Source organism: Melopsittacus undulatus, chromosome 1 (assembly GCF_012275295.1).
Source record: "Melopsittacus undulatus isolate bMelUnd1 chromosome 1, bMelUnd1.mat.Z, whole genome shotgun sequence".
Classification (NCBI taxonomy): domain Eukaryota; kingdom Metazoa; phylum Chordata; class Aves; order Psittaciformes; family Psittaculidae; genus Melopsittacus; species Melopsittacus undulatus.
Genome location: NC_047527.1, coordinates 101,564,591 through 101,579,359, shown reverse-complemented (window position 1 = coordinate 101,579,359; position 14,769 = coordinate 101,564,591). Strand labels below are relative to the sequence as shown.

General features: G+C 39.6%; 1 protein-coding gene across 2 annotated transcripts in view; it reads right to left on the bottom strand.

Moving 5' to 3' along the window:
* The window catches only part of CRHR2 (corticotropin releasing hormone receptor 2), a 145,587-nt gene that overhangs the window by 23,909 nt on the left and 106,909 nt on the right, over nucleotides 1-14,769 (bottom strand). For both annotated transcript variants that reach the window (XM_034068360.1, XM_005150016.3), the window contains 3 exons: nucleotides 14,359-14,512; nucleotides 11,972-12,032; nucleotides 4,996-5,068 (listed from right to left, as the gene is read on the bottom strand). In XM_034068360.1, coding sequence (XP_033924251.1) covers nucleotides 4,996-5,068; nucleotides 11,972-12,032; nucleotides 14,359-14,512 — 288 coding nt within the window. The remainder of the gene's footprint in view (nucleotides 1-4,995; nucleotides 5,069-11,971; nucleotides 12,033-14,358; nucleotides 14,513-14,769) is intronic.

Sequence of the window (14,769 nt, the reverse complement as noted above, 5' to 3'; positions counted from 1 at the left end):
AGAGTTACAGGCACCAGTGACTCATTTTGGTATATATCAAAGTGTTGGAAAATACAATCTGATCAGGAATAATGAGTTACGATTAAGAAGAGCGAGGCATAATGTGGCAGATGGTCATGATTAAGGAGACTATGGAAGAGTCTAATGCTTCAGGAAAACACAGCAGGACTATACCCATCCTGAAGATTGCATGAGATGGTGTGTTTTGGTGAGGAAGGGAGAAAGTGGTAAATGAACACCCCCCACCCCCCAACCCCCCTTACCTAATGTCTGTGTTACACATCAGCATACAGGCCTGTCTTTGCCCACACCTAAACTCAAGTCCAAACACAACTCCAGTCCTAGTTGGGATCACACCATTTCCTCACTAGAATCCTGTATCATGCATGAACATGTCCTCAGCTTTCTTTCAGGTCTTATAAACCCCCTCTTACCACTGTGCTGGTCCTTCTGTCTCTCCTGAAACATCTTGTATTCAAAAAGCTTTGTTAAAGAAACACACTGCAGGTAACTCCCCAGTCAAATCAACTACCATGGGGTCTCTAGTCACATGTGACTCAACAGGGCTTCTCTCCAATTACTCCACCTGAAGCCAGGAACATGTTGAATGTTGCAACACCAGAAAAACTACCCCTTGCAAAAATAACAATGGCATAAGAAAGTTCTTGCCTGGAGAGAGGAATAGCTCCTCAAGAACCAACTCATCCACCACTTAACCAGCACATTGAAAATTACCAAGATGACACGAGACCCTAAAACATGTGCTGGCTGCTGTGAATAGTCCACCTGGCAGTTCCCCAGGCAGGGCAGGTTCAAGTCATGAGGAACTGAGATGATTCAAGAAAGGAAACAAAAATATTTGGAAATTGATGAGAAAGCAAAAACAAAATAAAACAGAACAGAATGCTGCTATAAAAATTGATTTGCGTGGTCACACCTTGAGTACCGGGGCAAGCTTTGATATTGCCACCACAAAAATAGTATGTTGTAAATGATTAGCACATCATAAAGACCATTTCAGTACATGTCCGCTGTCTTTTGAGAAAAGCTCCACACTGGAACAAGGAAGAGCCTGACTCATAAGAGCACTTAGCTCTTCTACAGCACTTGCCATCCAGGGATCTCAAAGCATTTTACAAAGGAAGGTAAGTATCATTCAGCTTGCTTTATGGCTGGAGAAACTAAGATCTAGAGCAGCAATCTACCTTGTTCAAAAGTAAACAGCTGATGAAGGCAAGAGATAGAAGGGATTTCCAGGTCTTCCTATCAGCTCATATACCCACTTACACCAGCTGTTAATTGATTGTGGTGAATTATTTTCAATAAGACCCCAAAAGCAGAGGTTAGAAAATTATTCAGTTCTCAAGCACAAGGGAAAAAAATCTATTAAAACGGAAAGAAAGGTTTGAAAAAAAACCCTACATATTTGATCTGCTTGTTTGAAAAACAGAATTTTTAATTCAGTTTTAGCTCTGTGAAATATTGCAGAGCAGTCCAATTCACAACAGTAGATACTGAGAAAAAGAGTAGCTGCTTCTGGTGCCTACTGGTGCCCCTGTGGTTTGTCCTCTGATCTTGCTGTTTTAATGGTTCACCAGTTCTTTGACAGAGATTGTATTTAAAATTGCACATAAGAAATTATTTGTTCTTAATAAAATCAGGCTGAAGTTCAGTTCTCTGGCATGTATTTCCAACCCTCTGCCCCTTCTTTAAGTTCCGAGAGGGATGCATGATTAAAACTTGGTTATGCCACTCTGAGGAAAGACACCAGAATTAAAAAAAAACAGTAGTTTCAAGAGAAGATATCCAGCAGAGTGTATTTTTATAGTGTTATTGAACTGCAAAGCATCCGATGTACTGAATGGTTAGATCTCTCCTGGAATATGTTCAAGCCAAAATCCATTCAGAAATGAAGCAAAGAAGGATGATTACCTAGATTTTCTCTCTCACTGTTTTTTGTCAATATACAAGTTTCTCACTCAATGCTTAGGATCAGCATATCGGCATTTATACCCAGCTTCCTTTGCCTCTGAAACCGTCTCAGAAATTGTTTCTTGTTTTCAGCCTATGTCAGCATTCAGGTTCATTCTAAAGACAAGTAAGAAAGCAATCAAAGAAATCTCTCTTCTGCATTGTTCAAAATTTTTGTTCCCTGAGATATAACAGACAATAATATGATTTAAAGATAGACTTGAGGACTACTATCATGATCAAAGGGCTTATTTTGGGCTAATCTTTTCCCAGTGAGGCTTAGAACTCCTGCATGACCTTGGAACACCTGGTGTTATGCTGTCTTCTGCTGCAGTAGTTCAATGCATAGAGGCAATAAAATGAGAAATCAAAATGAGTGGAAATAATTTTTGACAGACAAAATCCTCGTATCTTTTAAAGAGACCTGGCATCTTTAGAAGCAGGTTTTATCCCTCTGGAACTAAGAATTTTACCAACAAGAAGACTCAAATCATATTGCCACTGGCTGGTTCAATGATGCTCTCAAACACATAATGACGCTACCTTTGTCAAACAAGTAGCCAAAACTCAACTGAGTTGTATACTGGAAACTTGGCTCTTAGTTAAGTGGGTGAAACCTATTTTAACTGCCATGGGTTAAGTGGTCACATGTGGATAGGGAGTGTAATTTGACGTGAGTTTTTTAGTGTGAGTTCCCAGTATGCAGAGATAGCTCTCTCTTAGAATTGCTATGTTTTTTTCTTTCATAAAACATAAACTTCAATTAAAAATTTTTATCTTCATCTGTTCAAATCCAACTCAAAAGCTGTGACTGAAACAGGTCACAGACTTGTATGATTTGTGAAATCTTTGTGTGTTCCATTTCTGGTGACCATTGTTCACTGGAGTGAAGAGGAAAGCAGCATTTTGTCCCCATCTGTGTAAGGCAGAGGCATACTGACATACTGTGGGTCAGTGTTTTTTTCGCCTGGAGTACATGTCAGATCATCAAACTTCAGTGCTCTTAATCCAGCATTTCTCATGGCACCCTTGAAAGGGTCAGTAACTCCTTTAATATGTGAGGCCTGAGTCATTACATACGATTTGATTTTATTTGCATAAGGATCAAAAAATGACCTTGTCAAGTTGCTTTAACACACTGTGGAGTTACATATTTTAATTATAAACACAAGACTCAACTGCTAATTTGAAAAGAAAAAGGGGGGGGGCATATTGTAGCAATCAGGAGTGTATTGTAAGAGGAATTTTCAGATTTGCCTTTTAGATTATATTTTCAGAAACCTCCTTTCCTCTCCCAGCAGTGCTTACTGATGCGAGTAACCATAAGGAGAGGGAAGGAAGGGCTTGCCCTTATGTTACTTCTCAAAATTGTGTCAGCTGCTTTCCAACCCACAGTGCAATTACTGTTGTCATCTCATTAGTGTTTTAATTAGGGCTCAAACGCAGGCCAATGTAGAAAGGTTCAATACAGAATGTCAGTTCAGGCCAACAAAGTTACTGGCTCAGCTTAGAGGGGTCTCAAGGCTGCTCTAAATTAGAGGTAGACCTGTATATAAAGAGGCAGCCTCCAACCATACCTCTATTTTCTGTGCCTCTTCGGGGTCTCTAAAGTGCAGTTATTAGGAGAACAAAGCTATTTTCAGGTCACTAAGGTACCTGTGGTATCTGCAGAGATGCTATCCAAGGACTTTACAGATCTTGTTGACTAAAGGTGTTATGATAGATTCAAAGACTTCTAGGCAATGATTTGGAATCTAAATGCTGCAGGCATCGCAAACCTTCTACCTTGTGCTGTCTAAATAGGATTCCTTTGTGAGTTAGTCTCTATATCACTGAGATAATTTACTGTGAGGCTGTTTGTGGATTTGGGATGTCTCCCTCGGTGACACACAATTATATTGTGCACACCAATTGTATTTCTCTCCTTAGAAAATAATAAAAAAGTTCTTAGACAAAACCAGACTCCTACTACATTTTTTCTCTTTTCAGCTACTCACAATATTGCCTGTTTGCTGCATCTTAATGATTACAGAAATTAACTCATGATTTCAGGTTAGGAAACATTCAGATTAGTAGCTAGCTTCCTAGGCAACAGAAAAAGGTTTTTTTCATGTTGAATCACATGAAAGGCACAGCATTGACGAGGTGAGAGCACAAGGCTTTGAAAAAGCTGGCAGCGGCTGCCTATTCTGGAGCATTTGAGTGCTGGAGTGGCATAAGAGAGCTATACTGAGTCTTGGTCCCCTGAAAGGGGACCCCAATGAGCCCTGTGAATTCTCTGTTAGGACATTTGCCTTCTTTCTCGGTGGCTTTTACGGCAAAGGAGTGGAAGAATAGAATAAAGTTTTTTTCAGCATTGTCCTTTCTAATAGCATCGATCTTTTCCATCCACACCCAGTATTTTCTGAAAAAGCATCACTGTGCTTTAGTTGACAGTTCAAAATGGTTTATGAATGAGCTTCCTTCTTCTTCTGCCTACTCTTTGTTGGCACAGGAGACATTGTTGGGTAAACAGATAAACAGCCTGTTAACTGTAGGCGGCACTGAAAATGAAACTTAACAACAGGAAAGCTAACAAACAAATACACAGCAACGATGGGGATGTAGAAGATGAAGATACCTGTACAAGCAGATGCAACTCCTTACCATAATGACTACATTTTTCTAATCTGTGCATGATGGAATTGCCCTAGTTCTCAAGAGCCTCAAGTAGATGAGCGGATATTGTACGAACCTTCTGGTTTTGAACATTTTTCCTTGCCACATCTCAGAACATTGTACTAAGGCAAAGAGCATTACAGAGAAGGAAAGAATGCCCTGAGGTCAAGGAAACAGTCAAAACTAGATCACCGTAATTCCGACTTGTAACATTAGCTGCAGTGGCAACTTCAGAGAACAGCTGAAGACGTTTGACCTTGTTTGTGTCTTATTTTACATAAAAGTAGATGTGGAACATCACAGATGCCTATCAAATTTCCCCTCGATGGAAGATGGCAGTGTCCTTCCACCCATATACATGCTTACCAGAAGAACAAGAATCACTGGCCCTTGATATATGTAGTCGATATATTTCCCTGGTTCTTTTCCAAACCAGCATCTGGAAGAAAAAAAAAACAACAAAACAAACAAGTAAGAAAATAATTTATACAGGGGAATGCACTTATTTTAGATTGTAATCTCAAGGGCACTGTAGAGAAATATTCCTTTATTTCCCAAGTCATTTAGTCATATACACAATCAGCAAGTGACTGAGTTTTCTGCTACAAAGCCACATTTAGTTTGGACACAGGCCTGGCCCTGATTTTCCCCTCCCATTAGACCATTCATGTTCCTACTATGTTTTTTGCTATTGCCTATGTAAATATTTCAAAGAAATGTGAGAACCTGCTATAAGAAAGATGCAGAAGATGTGTCCTGCTGGGTCTGAAAAAGGGATGAAAGAAATATTCTTTGTAAAGAAAAAAAAAATCTGTTATCTATTGCAGTAGCCAGAGAAACTTAAATTCCACAAAGTAAGGGCTAAAACAAATACATCTCAAGTAGCATGGAAATGCTGTCTAAATAAGGTACTGGCTTGGCTTTGAACCAAGCTGGTGACTACCAAATCCAGCATGTAGTACAGAGACATCATCTAAAGCTAGCAAATACCGGGTCCAACATCACCAAAGGGAAATCAACTCAGGTGAAGTGAAACCAGAAGTAAACTGAAAGCCCTCAAACAACAGAGTGCCTGGATGTGTCAGAAGTGACTGAGTGCTGGCTTGGCTCTCACTTCCACTAGTGACAAGTGTTTTTCTCCCAGCTCTGTAATACAACAGACTAAACCTATGATTTTGCAGCAACCCATTCTGTTGTTCATTCTCTTAATTGAGAGTAATAAATCAGTCAAATTTATGTCAGTAAATGAGTAAGAAACAGGGCTCAGATCTGAACTCAATAATTTAAACTATTATCTTTTTCCTTGGTACATTTTTGGCCCAGGCCAAACAATAGCCAACTCCAAAACTATTCCTGGAGAACGAATCTGGAGCTAGCATGAGCCAGAGGACATTCCCAATGGTCCACATACTGCAGCTACCCTGATTTGGAGGCCAAGAGGGTTTAATAATACAGATGGAACTATTCCATGCTATTTGGACTCCAGCCTCACTAACAATTCCAGGCCCAGCTAATTGAATATTACAGACACAGCCACATGGCCTGGATCCTGGTTCCACCAAGCAGATACAATTTTGCTATCATAATGCCACAAGGTTTAGGTCGCTGAGATGCAGATCCTGTAGGAAGTGAAATTTGGAGTTAAAGGATCTGAGAGTTTTCTTCCCTTGTGTGTATACCACATAACAAGTCTACACAGGAAAAATTATGCCTTCCCTGTGTTCACCTTGTGACAAAAGACAAGCTTAGTGCCATTGGAGACATGAAACCAAGGGTAATTCCTGCACCAAGGAGACTATGGAGACAGGTGCAGATTTGCACTTTTACAAGCATGCAAGAAATAATACTTGTTGCCTCAAAGAGATTGCAGTCTGTAAGACATGATCACATGAGTTCAAGGCAAATAAACTGAGATAAGGAAAGCTATAGTTCATGTGGAATTCTTTTGAATCACATAATGCCTTTCTTCAAAATGTGTTGCTTGCTAAAACAGAAGAAGAAGCTGTTTGCCCATTTCAGAATGCTCTTACTGAACTGACTTTATGGAAATGTTGAGATATGCAGCAAGCATTTAGGAACACAACTCAGTATCATGCAGTTATTTGCCTTTTCTTGGTTCAATTTCTACATCTTTTAAATTTTAAATGAACCAGAGAGCTTTGAATATTTTATAAATATAGACATGTCTGTATTCTCTGGTGCACTGACAGCAAATTAGTGTAAATTGGCAATTTTACAACTGATCTTCCAAAATCTCATGATGAGGGCAAGACAGAATAAAGTACTTCCTTCAGCCAAGTTATCATCCAAGAAGAATCCTGAGGGCAGCTTTAAATGAATGAAACTGATTTTTTAGGTTTTTTTTTGGTTTTTTTTTAATTTATTATACAGATGGAAAGATACAAAGATGAATGAGTTACAGGATGTGCCAAGGCAGGAAACACAGCTCTCCAGAACTTGCAGGATGTACATTTGAGAGAGGCTTTTGAAGAGCATTTTGGGAGAACTATTATATAGTGCCTGAAATGCAGAGAACCAAGAGCTATTGGAAGTTTCTGGGAGCTGGCTGTTCTAGCAGCAGAATCTATCAGAGGGACTAATAAGAAGCAGACTGAGGCATGTGGCAGAATTAGTGGCCTAGAAAATGTCAGCACAGAATTTGGAACTGAGCTGGGAGAGCACACATGATGTTCCAGGGCAAAGGCTGCTCAGTACTCTTTGGAATTCAAATATTGTTTAACTGTAAGACAATACTGAAGAGCAAAATGCTGACATTTATTATGTGATGCCGTGTATTAGACCAAGGTTGCATTGAGTGAAGCATCATGTGTATAAACACACTATCTGAAGCAACAAGGTTGTGGCCAAAGGGAGACTTCTACAAGTCATCTACTGAGGACGTGGATGCTCCAGATTCCTTTTGTAGTTTGTGGTGAAAAAAAGGCAGCTTTTTGAAGACAGTGTTCAGCTCACTAGGCTATAAAACAGATGTTACATTGTAATCTAAATATTTCTAATATACACCTTAAATCAGGTGAGTAAGGGTGGGAGGACCGATATTTGCCACTGACATTACAGATGCCTGCATTTGATTAGCGGTAGTCCATATTTACAGTCTAGCTGTTCAGTCTGGGACCTTAGTTGAGATACTGCAAAATCTTCTGCCTGTCATTTAACTCATACTTTAAATCCAACAGAAGACATTATTTCTGCAATGAAATCAGCCCTGTGTATTTCTTTTAAATCAAAACACTGAAAATTACTTAGTGCATCAGAATTTTAATTCAACCTGTGCAAAATAAACACCATTTTTTTCTTTTTTTTTTTTTTTTTTTACCTCTGAAAGAATAAACAAAAACTCCCTGAATCCTGAAGAGGACAATTAGGAAGATGGTTCTTATTAGATTAAGATACATAAGCACTTCTACTGAAAAGCATTTATTAATATTCTTCATGGTTCTCGGATACTTCTTTATATACAAGAAACATCACTGGTTTGATCTTTAGTGTTAATTAGATCTTACTAATGTTCTTCCCCTTACCAACTGTCCATCAATGAAATTACTACAATGATTTTTAACAATTGAGACTTAATAGTACTGTTTTTTCAGAGTTGTCAGATTTGGTTAAAGTGATGTAAAACCCAGGGAGGATATTTGCCACAGTACTGATTGTATTTGCCTCACTATGCAGAACATGGTCTCTAGTAAGGACAAAAATGAAAAATACTAAGAAGCTGGTTGAAGTTGAAGCATTTTCTAAGCATTCTTCTTGTGTACTATTTTGAGTTTTTAAATTACTGTCAGTTACATAACTAGAACCCCAGTTCAACCTCCAAACAACTTAAGCTACACTTGAAATGCATACTCAGATGAAGGACTTTCCCATTTTGTTGTGAATTTTGGGCCGTCCACTGGGATATCCAAACAGTCTTGGAAGCTGCATGTGTCCAGTTTCCTAGGTCTACCTCATGGGAGAATAGACACAATATCCACAGTGGTCAAGATAAATGGAGCACAAAGATAGGCTGCCTGGAGAGAGCAGCCTGTTTTCACAGAACAGCTGAGGTTGGCAGGACCTCTGGAGATTGCCTAGTCAACCCCCTTGCTCCAAGAGTCAGCTGAAGCAGGTTGCTCAGAGCTGTGCCCAGCTGGCTTTGGAGCAGTTCCAAGGATAAAGACCCCAAGAGTTCCCTGGGCAATCTCTTCCATCATTCTACCACCCTCACAGTAAAAAGGTGTTTCTTGATGTTCAGACAGAATTTCAAGTGTTCCAGTTTGTGCCACCACCTCTTGTCCTGTCACTGGGCACCACTGAGAAGAGTCTGGCTCCACCCTCTCCATATCCTCCTGTAAGCTATTTGTAAAATTGATAAGAATATCCTGAGCCTTCTCCTCTCCAGGCTGAAGACTCCCAACTCTCTGAGCTTCTCCTCAGATGAGAGATTCTTCAGTATCCTGAGCTGTTGCTTCTCAAAGCCAGGGCTCAGTTTTTTCTCATTTGTCTATATTTGCACACTCTCGGAGAATTCAAATTAAAAGCATGATTTCTATATCATAATAGCACAGAGAAAGGGTTCTGTAAATGCCCTAAAATTTAGTGCAAACTGTCTCAGTGGCTGATGGACTTCAGAGGAGAACAGACTGTTAAGTAAATTAAATACACACATGTGAACATCTCACACGCATGTACCAGAAAATGTATTCCTACATGTGCTTCAGTTTGACTGTTTAACAGAATCTGCTCCTTTCCTCAGGCCAGGAGTCAGTGAGCAGGGGCTCTCTGAATTATTACATGCTTTAACGCTCAAGAAGATGACTGAATATTTATGACAACTGACAGGCCCTCAACAAATTATGAATTTCTTGTTTTGCTTCGGTTCATTTATTTTGCTGAGTCTCCCCTGCATACAGTATTACTACAAATATGAAAAGCAGAATTCATTTTATAGCCTTTGCCTTATAGCTTAATGTCCTTATTAGCTCTTCTTTTAAAAGAGCTCTGCCTACCTGTCTAGGTGCATGTGTTAGATCAAAGGAATGGCACTCTTGAGGCTGTAAGGACTTTCTCAATGCACAATACATTTAGAGCAGCTATGATATGCAGTGAGGATGTCTGTGAAGATTTCACTGCAAGGCAAAAGACAGAAAGGTGAAAACACCCCAAGACATCAGGTCTAATTGTCTGAATTTATCAAGAGTAACCTGGCACTTCCTTTATCATTAAGCATGTTAGGTAAATGTTGTGTATGAATTAAGAGTGCATGAGTTTGTCCATAACATGGATTTTAAAGCACAAACTCCATTTGATAATCTGCCCAAGGACGAGAGCTGAGCCTAGAAATTCAACATGAACAGCCTAGATATTCTGCATATGAAATAGGATAATTTTGTCTTTCTTGCCCTGATGACTGTATTTTGTACCCCCCTTTGTCATGAAGGGTCTGCACCAGCTATACCTTTGCTGGCGAGAGGTAGCACATGTACATATATAAACATATTGCGCTTTTCTTCTATGATGCATCAAGGTGAGATCCCTTCACATTCACTCTGCAGTTGTACAAAGACAGTGAAAGAATGCACAGACACAGATGCTGTAGTGATATCTCCATCTGGCCATCTTGTGTGCAGTGTGATCACAGAGTGTGTGGTGTTTCTGCCTGTGGCAGGAGGGGTTGGAAGTTAAGATGATCTTAAGGTCCTTTCCAACCCTAAGTATTCTATGATTCTATATTGTGGCACGTTTCTGTCAGGGGTCCTACTTTCCATTATTTCTTTTAGGATTGATGAATAGTCTTCCCAAATCAGTTGTTCAAACCTCAGTGTTGAACTCATTCACAACAGGAATATTTAATGTGCATTGCCATTATTAAAGCACGTGGTGTTTTGCCTCTCCAGTGTTCAAGACACAAGCTTTAGTTATTTTGGTTTATGCTGCTTAAGCTAATTCCTTCAGCCCTATTACTTGAGGTCTGAAGTCCTTCTTCAGCAGAATGAGACAGATGCCATGCTGCCCTGGCTTGTGCAAGGTAAAAACTACATGGAACCTGACCATGAAGCAGACCCAGAATGTTGTGATTCTTTACCCATCCAGAAACAAGAAGGTCTGTGAGCTCAGAAATAAGTGAAATCTGGTGATCTGAGGTCATGTCTCAGGCCTGATTGACTTGGACACTCTTGAAACAAGTTCCAACTGAAGTTTTCAGGGTCATTTTGAAACTATGGTATGAATTATCCTGCACGATTACTGTAGCAAAGGACAGAATCGCTGAAAACTCTTCCTTCAGTGAAGGGAAGACTCTTTGATTGCCAATATGTATAACTCCTGGGAATTAGATTATCACCCTCAAAGTACCATTAAAGCTAGAGAAGAGAGATTGGTCAAGGGTTCAAAAGTCTGTGGGGGTCAGAGAAGAGAACTTCGTAGTGCAGAGTAAAATTCCTCTCATGCCTATACTAAAGATGCTCAAAGCTCAGTCTGTTGTCCTATCCATCTCCCTTGTAGTCAGGAGAAATAGTGCATGTAAGTCTAATCCATCCAACCTACTTTGGACACCTCCTTCCAGATGAGATAAAATGCACCCCAGACTGCCTTTACTGTTTTGACTGACCATCACTGATTATAAGACACAACAGACCAGTAGAGATGCAGACACCTACAAGGTAGATGCTTGCATTTAATCAGATGTGATATAGACAGACAAACAGTGTGGTCATTTTAAAAAAAGGCTCATGGAGAAAATTTTTTTTTAAGATTAGGGAAGGGAGCTCTAACAGACAACAGTCACTAACTAGTTGAAGAGTAGAAGCTAAGCTTATACTTGGAAAGTACATCTGACCAGTATTGATGTTTGAGGGAAACATTCCCAAAACACAGATGCCTGTTTATCTCCCATATTTTTCAATGTCATGCACTAACTGATTCTAATTGGAAAAGCCAGAAACAGAAATTTGAAAATTCCAGCCATAAGATTATTCCTGGCAGACTGTCAACGGAATTCTATATACCCAGAAGGCTAAATCCTTAAGCACTCAACTGTAGTTTTTATCAAGGTCTTATTCAAGCAGAATTCCCATTGAAGGAGATTACTATGACTATTAATCATGTATAGCACTATGAAATGATAGCTTCAGGGCTTGGATAAGGATATTTGGGAAAGGTATTTTCAGGAGTTAACTCAAGTAATACTCTGAAATTTAACATGTTCTGGGCTTGAATGGAGGTGATTTGACCTTTTCTCTTGCCTATCGATCAGCCTCATTTCTAAATTACCAGTTCAGCCTGTAGGCATTTCTTAATCCATTTAGAGAGGCACATAAACACAAATGTTAACATCACTTACTGTTCATTTTCATAATACAGCTTGCCAATGGCCCAGGCAATGATGATAGGGCAAGGAATACCTGTAGAAGCAAAAAATCAGGAGTTAATCACGTATATATGGATGGATGGATGGATGGATGGTACCAAAGTAGTTTCAGATTTGTGTAAGGAAAATCTTGGTTAAGGCACTTGAAGACTCTAAATACAAGTGATCTTATCTTGGTATCCTTGAGACATCACAATCGCTCAGACCTCTTATAAATAAAAAAGATCATCTCAACACCTGGTAGAATAAGGACAGTTAATAAAAATATTAAGAAACACACATGTATACCTCTGTGAGAGATCGGAACAATTCTGGTTGACTGTGGTCCCTTTCGTTTTCTTGCGGTTCATATAGCAAAACATTAAAGACTACTTGGAGGTGAGCGGTTAGATATCTATGTCCCAGGCTGCAAGAACTCGTAAACTCATTTGGATCTTTGGATGAAGCACATTTTCAAAATTTTCAACTTTTTTTTTTTAGTTGAGTCTTCCCTATGAAACAGGATTTGAGAATGATGATGATTAAAGGATTGTGTATGGGAAGGCAAAGCAGAGACAGAAAGCACCCAAAAAGGTGAGAGGAAAGGTATATTCAGCTCACACCACTCCTACAATTAGCTGTCAGAAACCCAGAGGGCTCTGAGAGACGTATGGAGGGAAAACACTAGGGACCAAACCAATCTGGGAGTGCTGTGTGAACAGCATTTTCAAGTTCAGTGAGAGAACTGAAAAATACTGGGAAAAAAATGTAATCAGTTCCCCACATAAACATTTTCTTTCTTCTACAACTCCTCTTTCCTCCTACATGATTCTGGATTAAATTACATACATTGTTTTAAAATAATTTCTGCCTTCAGAACTTCAACTACTTCTGCTCAGATCTGAGAAGAGGGGGCTTTTCTGAACAAAATAGCATTCTGCTTTCAGAAAATAAAATATTTGTGACATTTTTCATGTTTCTTCTTTCAACAGAAAAGAACTGCCAAATTCACTAATACTGTTTGACCTCAGATTTTGCATTCAAGCAAAAAAGCTGCCAGTCCAGGGCTTGTCTTACAAAAACCTCTCCTGGCCAAGTTCAAAACATGGACATGTTTGGAAAGACCTCTGAATGTATCCTCTCCAATCTCTTGCTCAAAGGAGAGCTATCAGCACCTGTACACCTCAGCCAGGGTTTAGCCTTGCTGTATATTCAATACCTCCAGGGTCAGAGATTCCACAGCTCTTAAATCATCTGTTCCAGTGTTGTACTAGCTTTTGGTACATCTCCTATTTTCTTAACATCCAATTGGAACCTCCCAGCCTGCAATTTGTGGCCATTGTCCTTTCTTTTAACAGCTGCTACTACCAAGAATTTGGTTCCACCATCTTGTAGTTATCTTTCAAATCACTCTTGCTACTACCAGATCCCTCCTTAACTTATTCTTTGCCCAACTAAACAAGCTCAGCTCCTTCATCCTCACTTCACAGGTCATGTCTTCTAGATCCTTGATCATACTGACAGCTTTCTACTGGATAATCTCATTTTACACATCCCTTTTGACTGAAGAGACCCAAACCTGGCCACACTATTCAAAAGGCAGCCTCACCGAACCTCAGCAGGAAGTACTAGTAATTTCTCTTAATTTTCTGGCCATAGTTGTAGTGCAGCCTAGTATGTGTTTTACTGCATTCATGATGAGAAGGCACTGATGACTTATATTCAGCTGCATCCACTGCAAGCCCTACATACTTTTAAGCAGGACAGCAGGAAAGTGCAGGTTATATTGATGCAGCTAGGGAAAAGGAGCAGCCTTTACTCTGGCTCAGGCCGACACAGTAGAACTGAAGTTACAGGGCATGCAATGAGCTATTTTTCTGTCTTTGAGTAGCCACGAGGATTGTACAAAGATTACATGTGACTTTATTAAAGGCTGTTTTCTAGGAACGAATTGTTCAGCAGTCCAAAAGACAGCTGTGAAGTTTGACTGGAAGACAATTAGGCTTCTCTTCTAGTCAGCTCCTCACTTAGAAGTGTCTCTTGAGACTAAGTGGTCCACAGGGCTCATGCTGTGCTGTGATCACTGCTTTGCTGATCAAAATGAAAGGGACATGGTATGAGTTATTTTATTCACAAAATGCTGAGCCCTCAGAGCTTCTTTAACACCAGGTGCCTGAGGACCTAAATGAAGATAAATCCAGCAATAACTTATTAGCTTAGTGAAGAACTAAACCTGATCTCATGTTGTTCTGGCAAAGTTAGGGCTGAATGTCAGATTTCACCACAGTTGGATTTTTAAAGTTTATTCTTGCTGCTCTTGTCTTTTATCACTTCAATGCCAGGTACCACGTAACACCATTTTAAACACACAAGTCACTTACACCATCCTATGAAGAGAAAGACCCATTTCCGTAGCTTGTCTGTGGAGTAAGTCATCACTATAGCAGTGTGTAAGTAGCAGCCTTCCACAAACATCCAGAAAAAGTTGGTCACCACAAAATAATTGTAGACAGTGGTAATACATCGACACCAGGGCTGGAAAGGAAACACAACAGAATATTTTAAAATCATGGTGAGAACATACAGAAGATTCTATACATTGCTATTCCCTTAAAAATCAATGGCAGAATTCATTCATGGATGCAGATTTATACCTGTGACTTGGAATCACAATATCTTAGGTGCTGTCAGAAATTCACAGCTATGCCTGTGACTCTGCTGAGGCTTGACTTTGACCACAACATGCAGGATCTCCTATACCTAAGCATGCCTGGAAAGTTAATGTGCCTTAT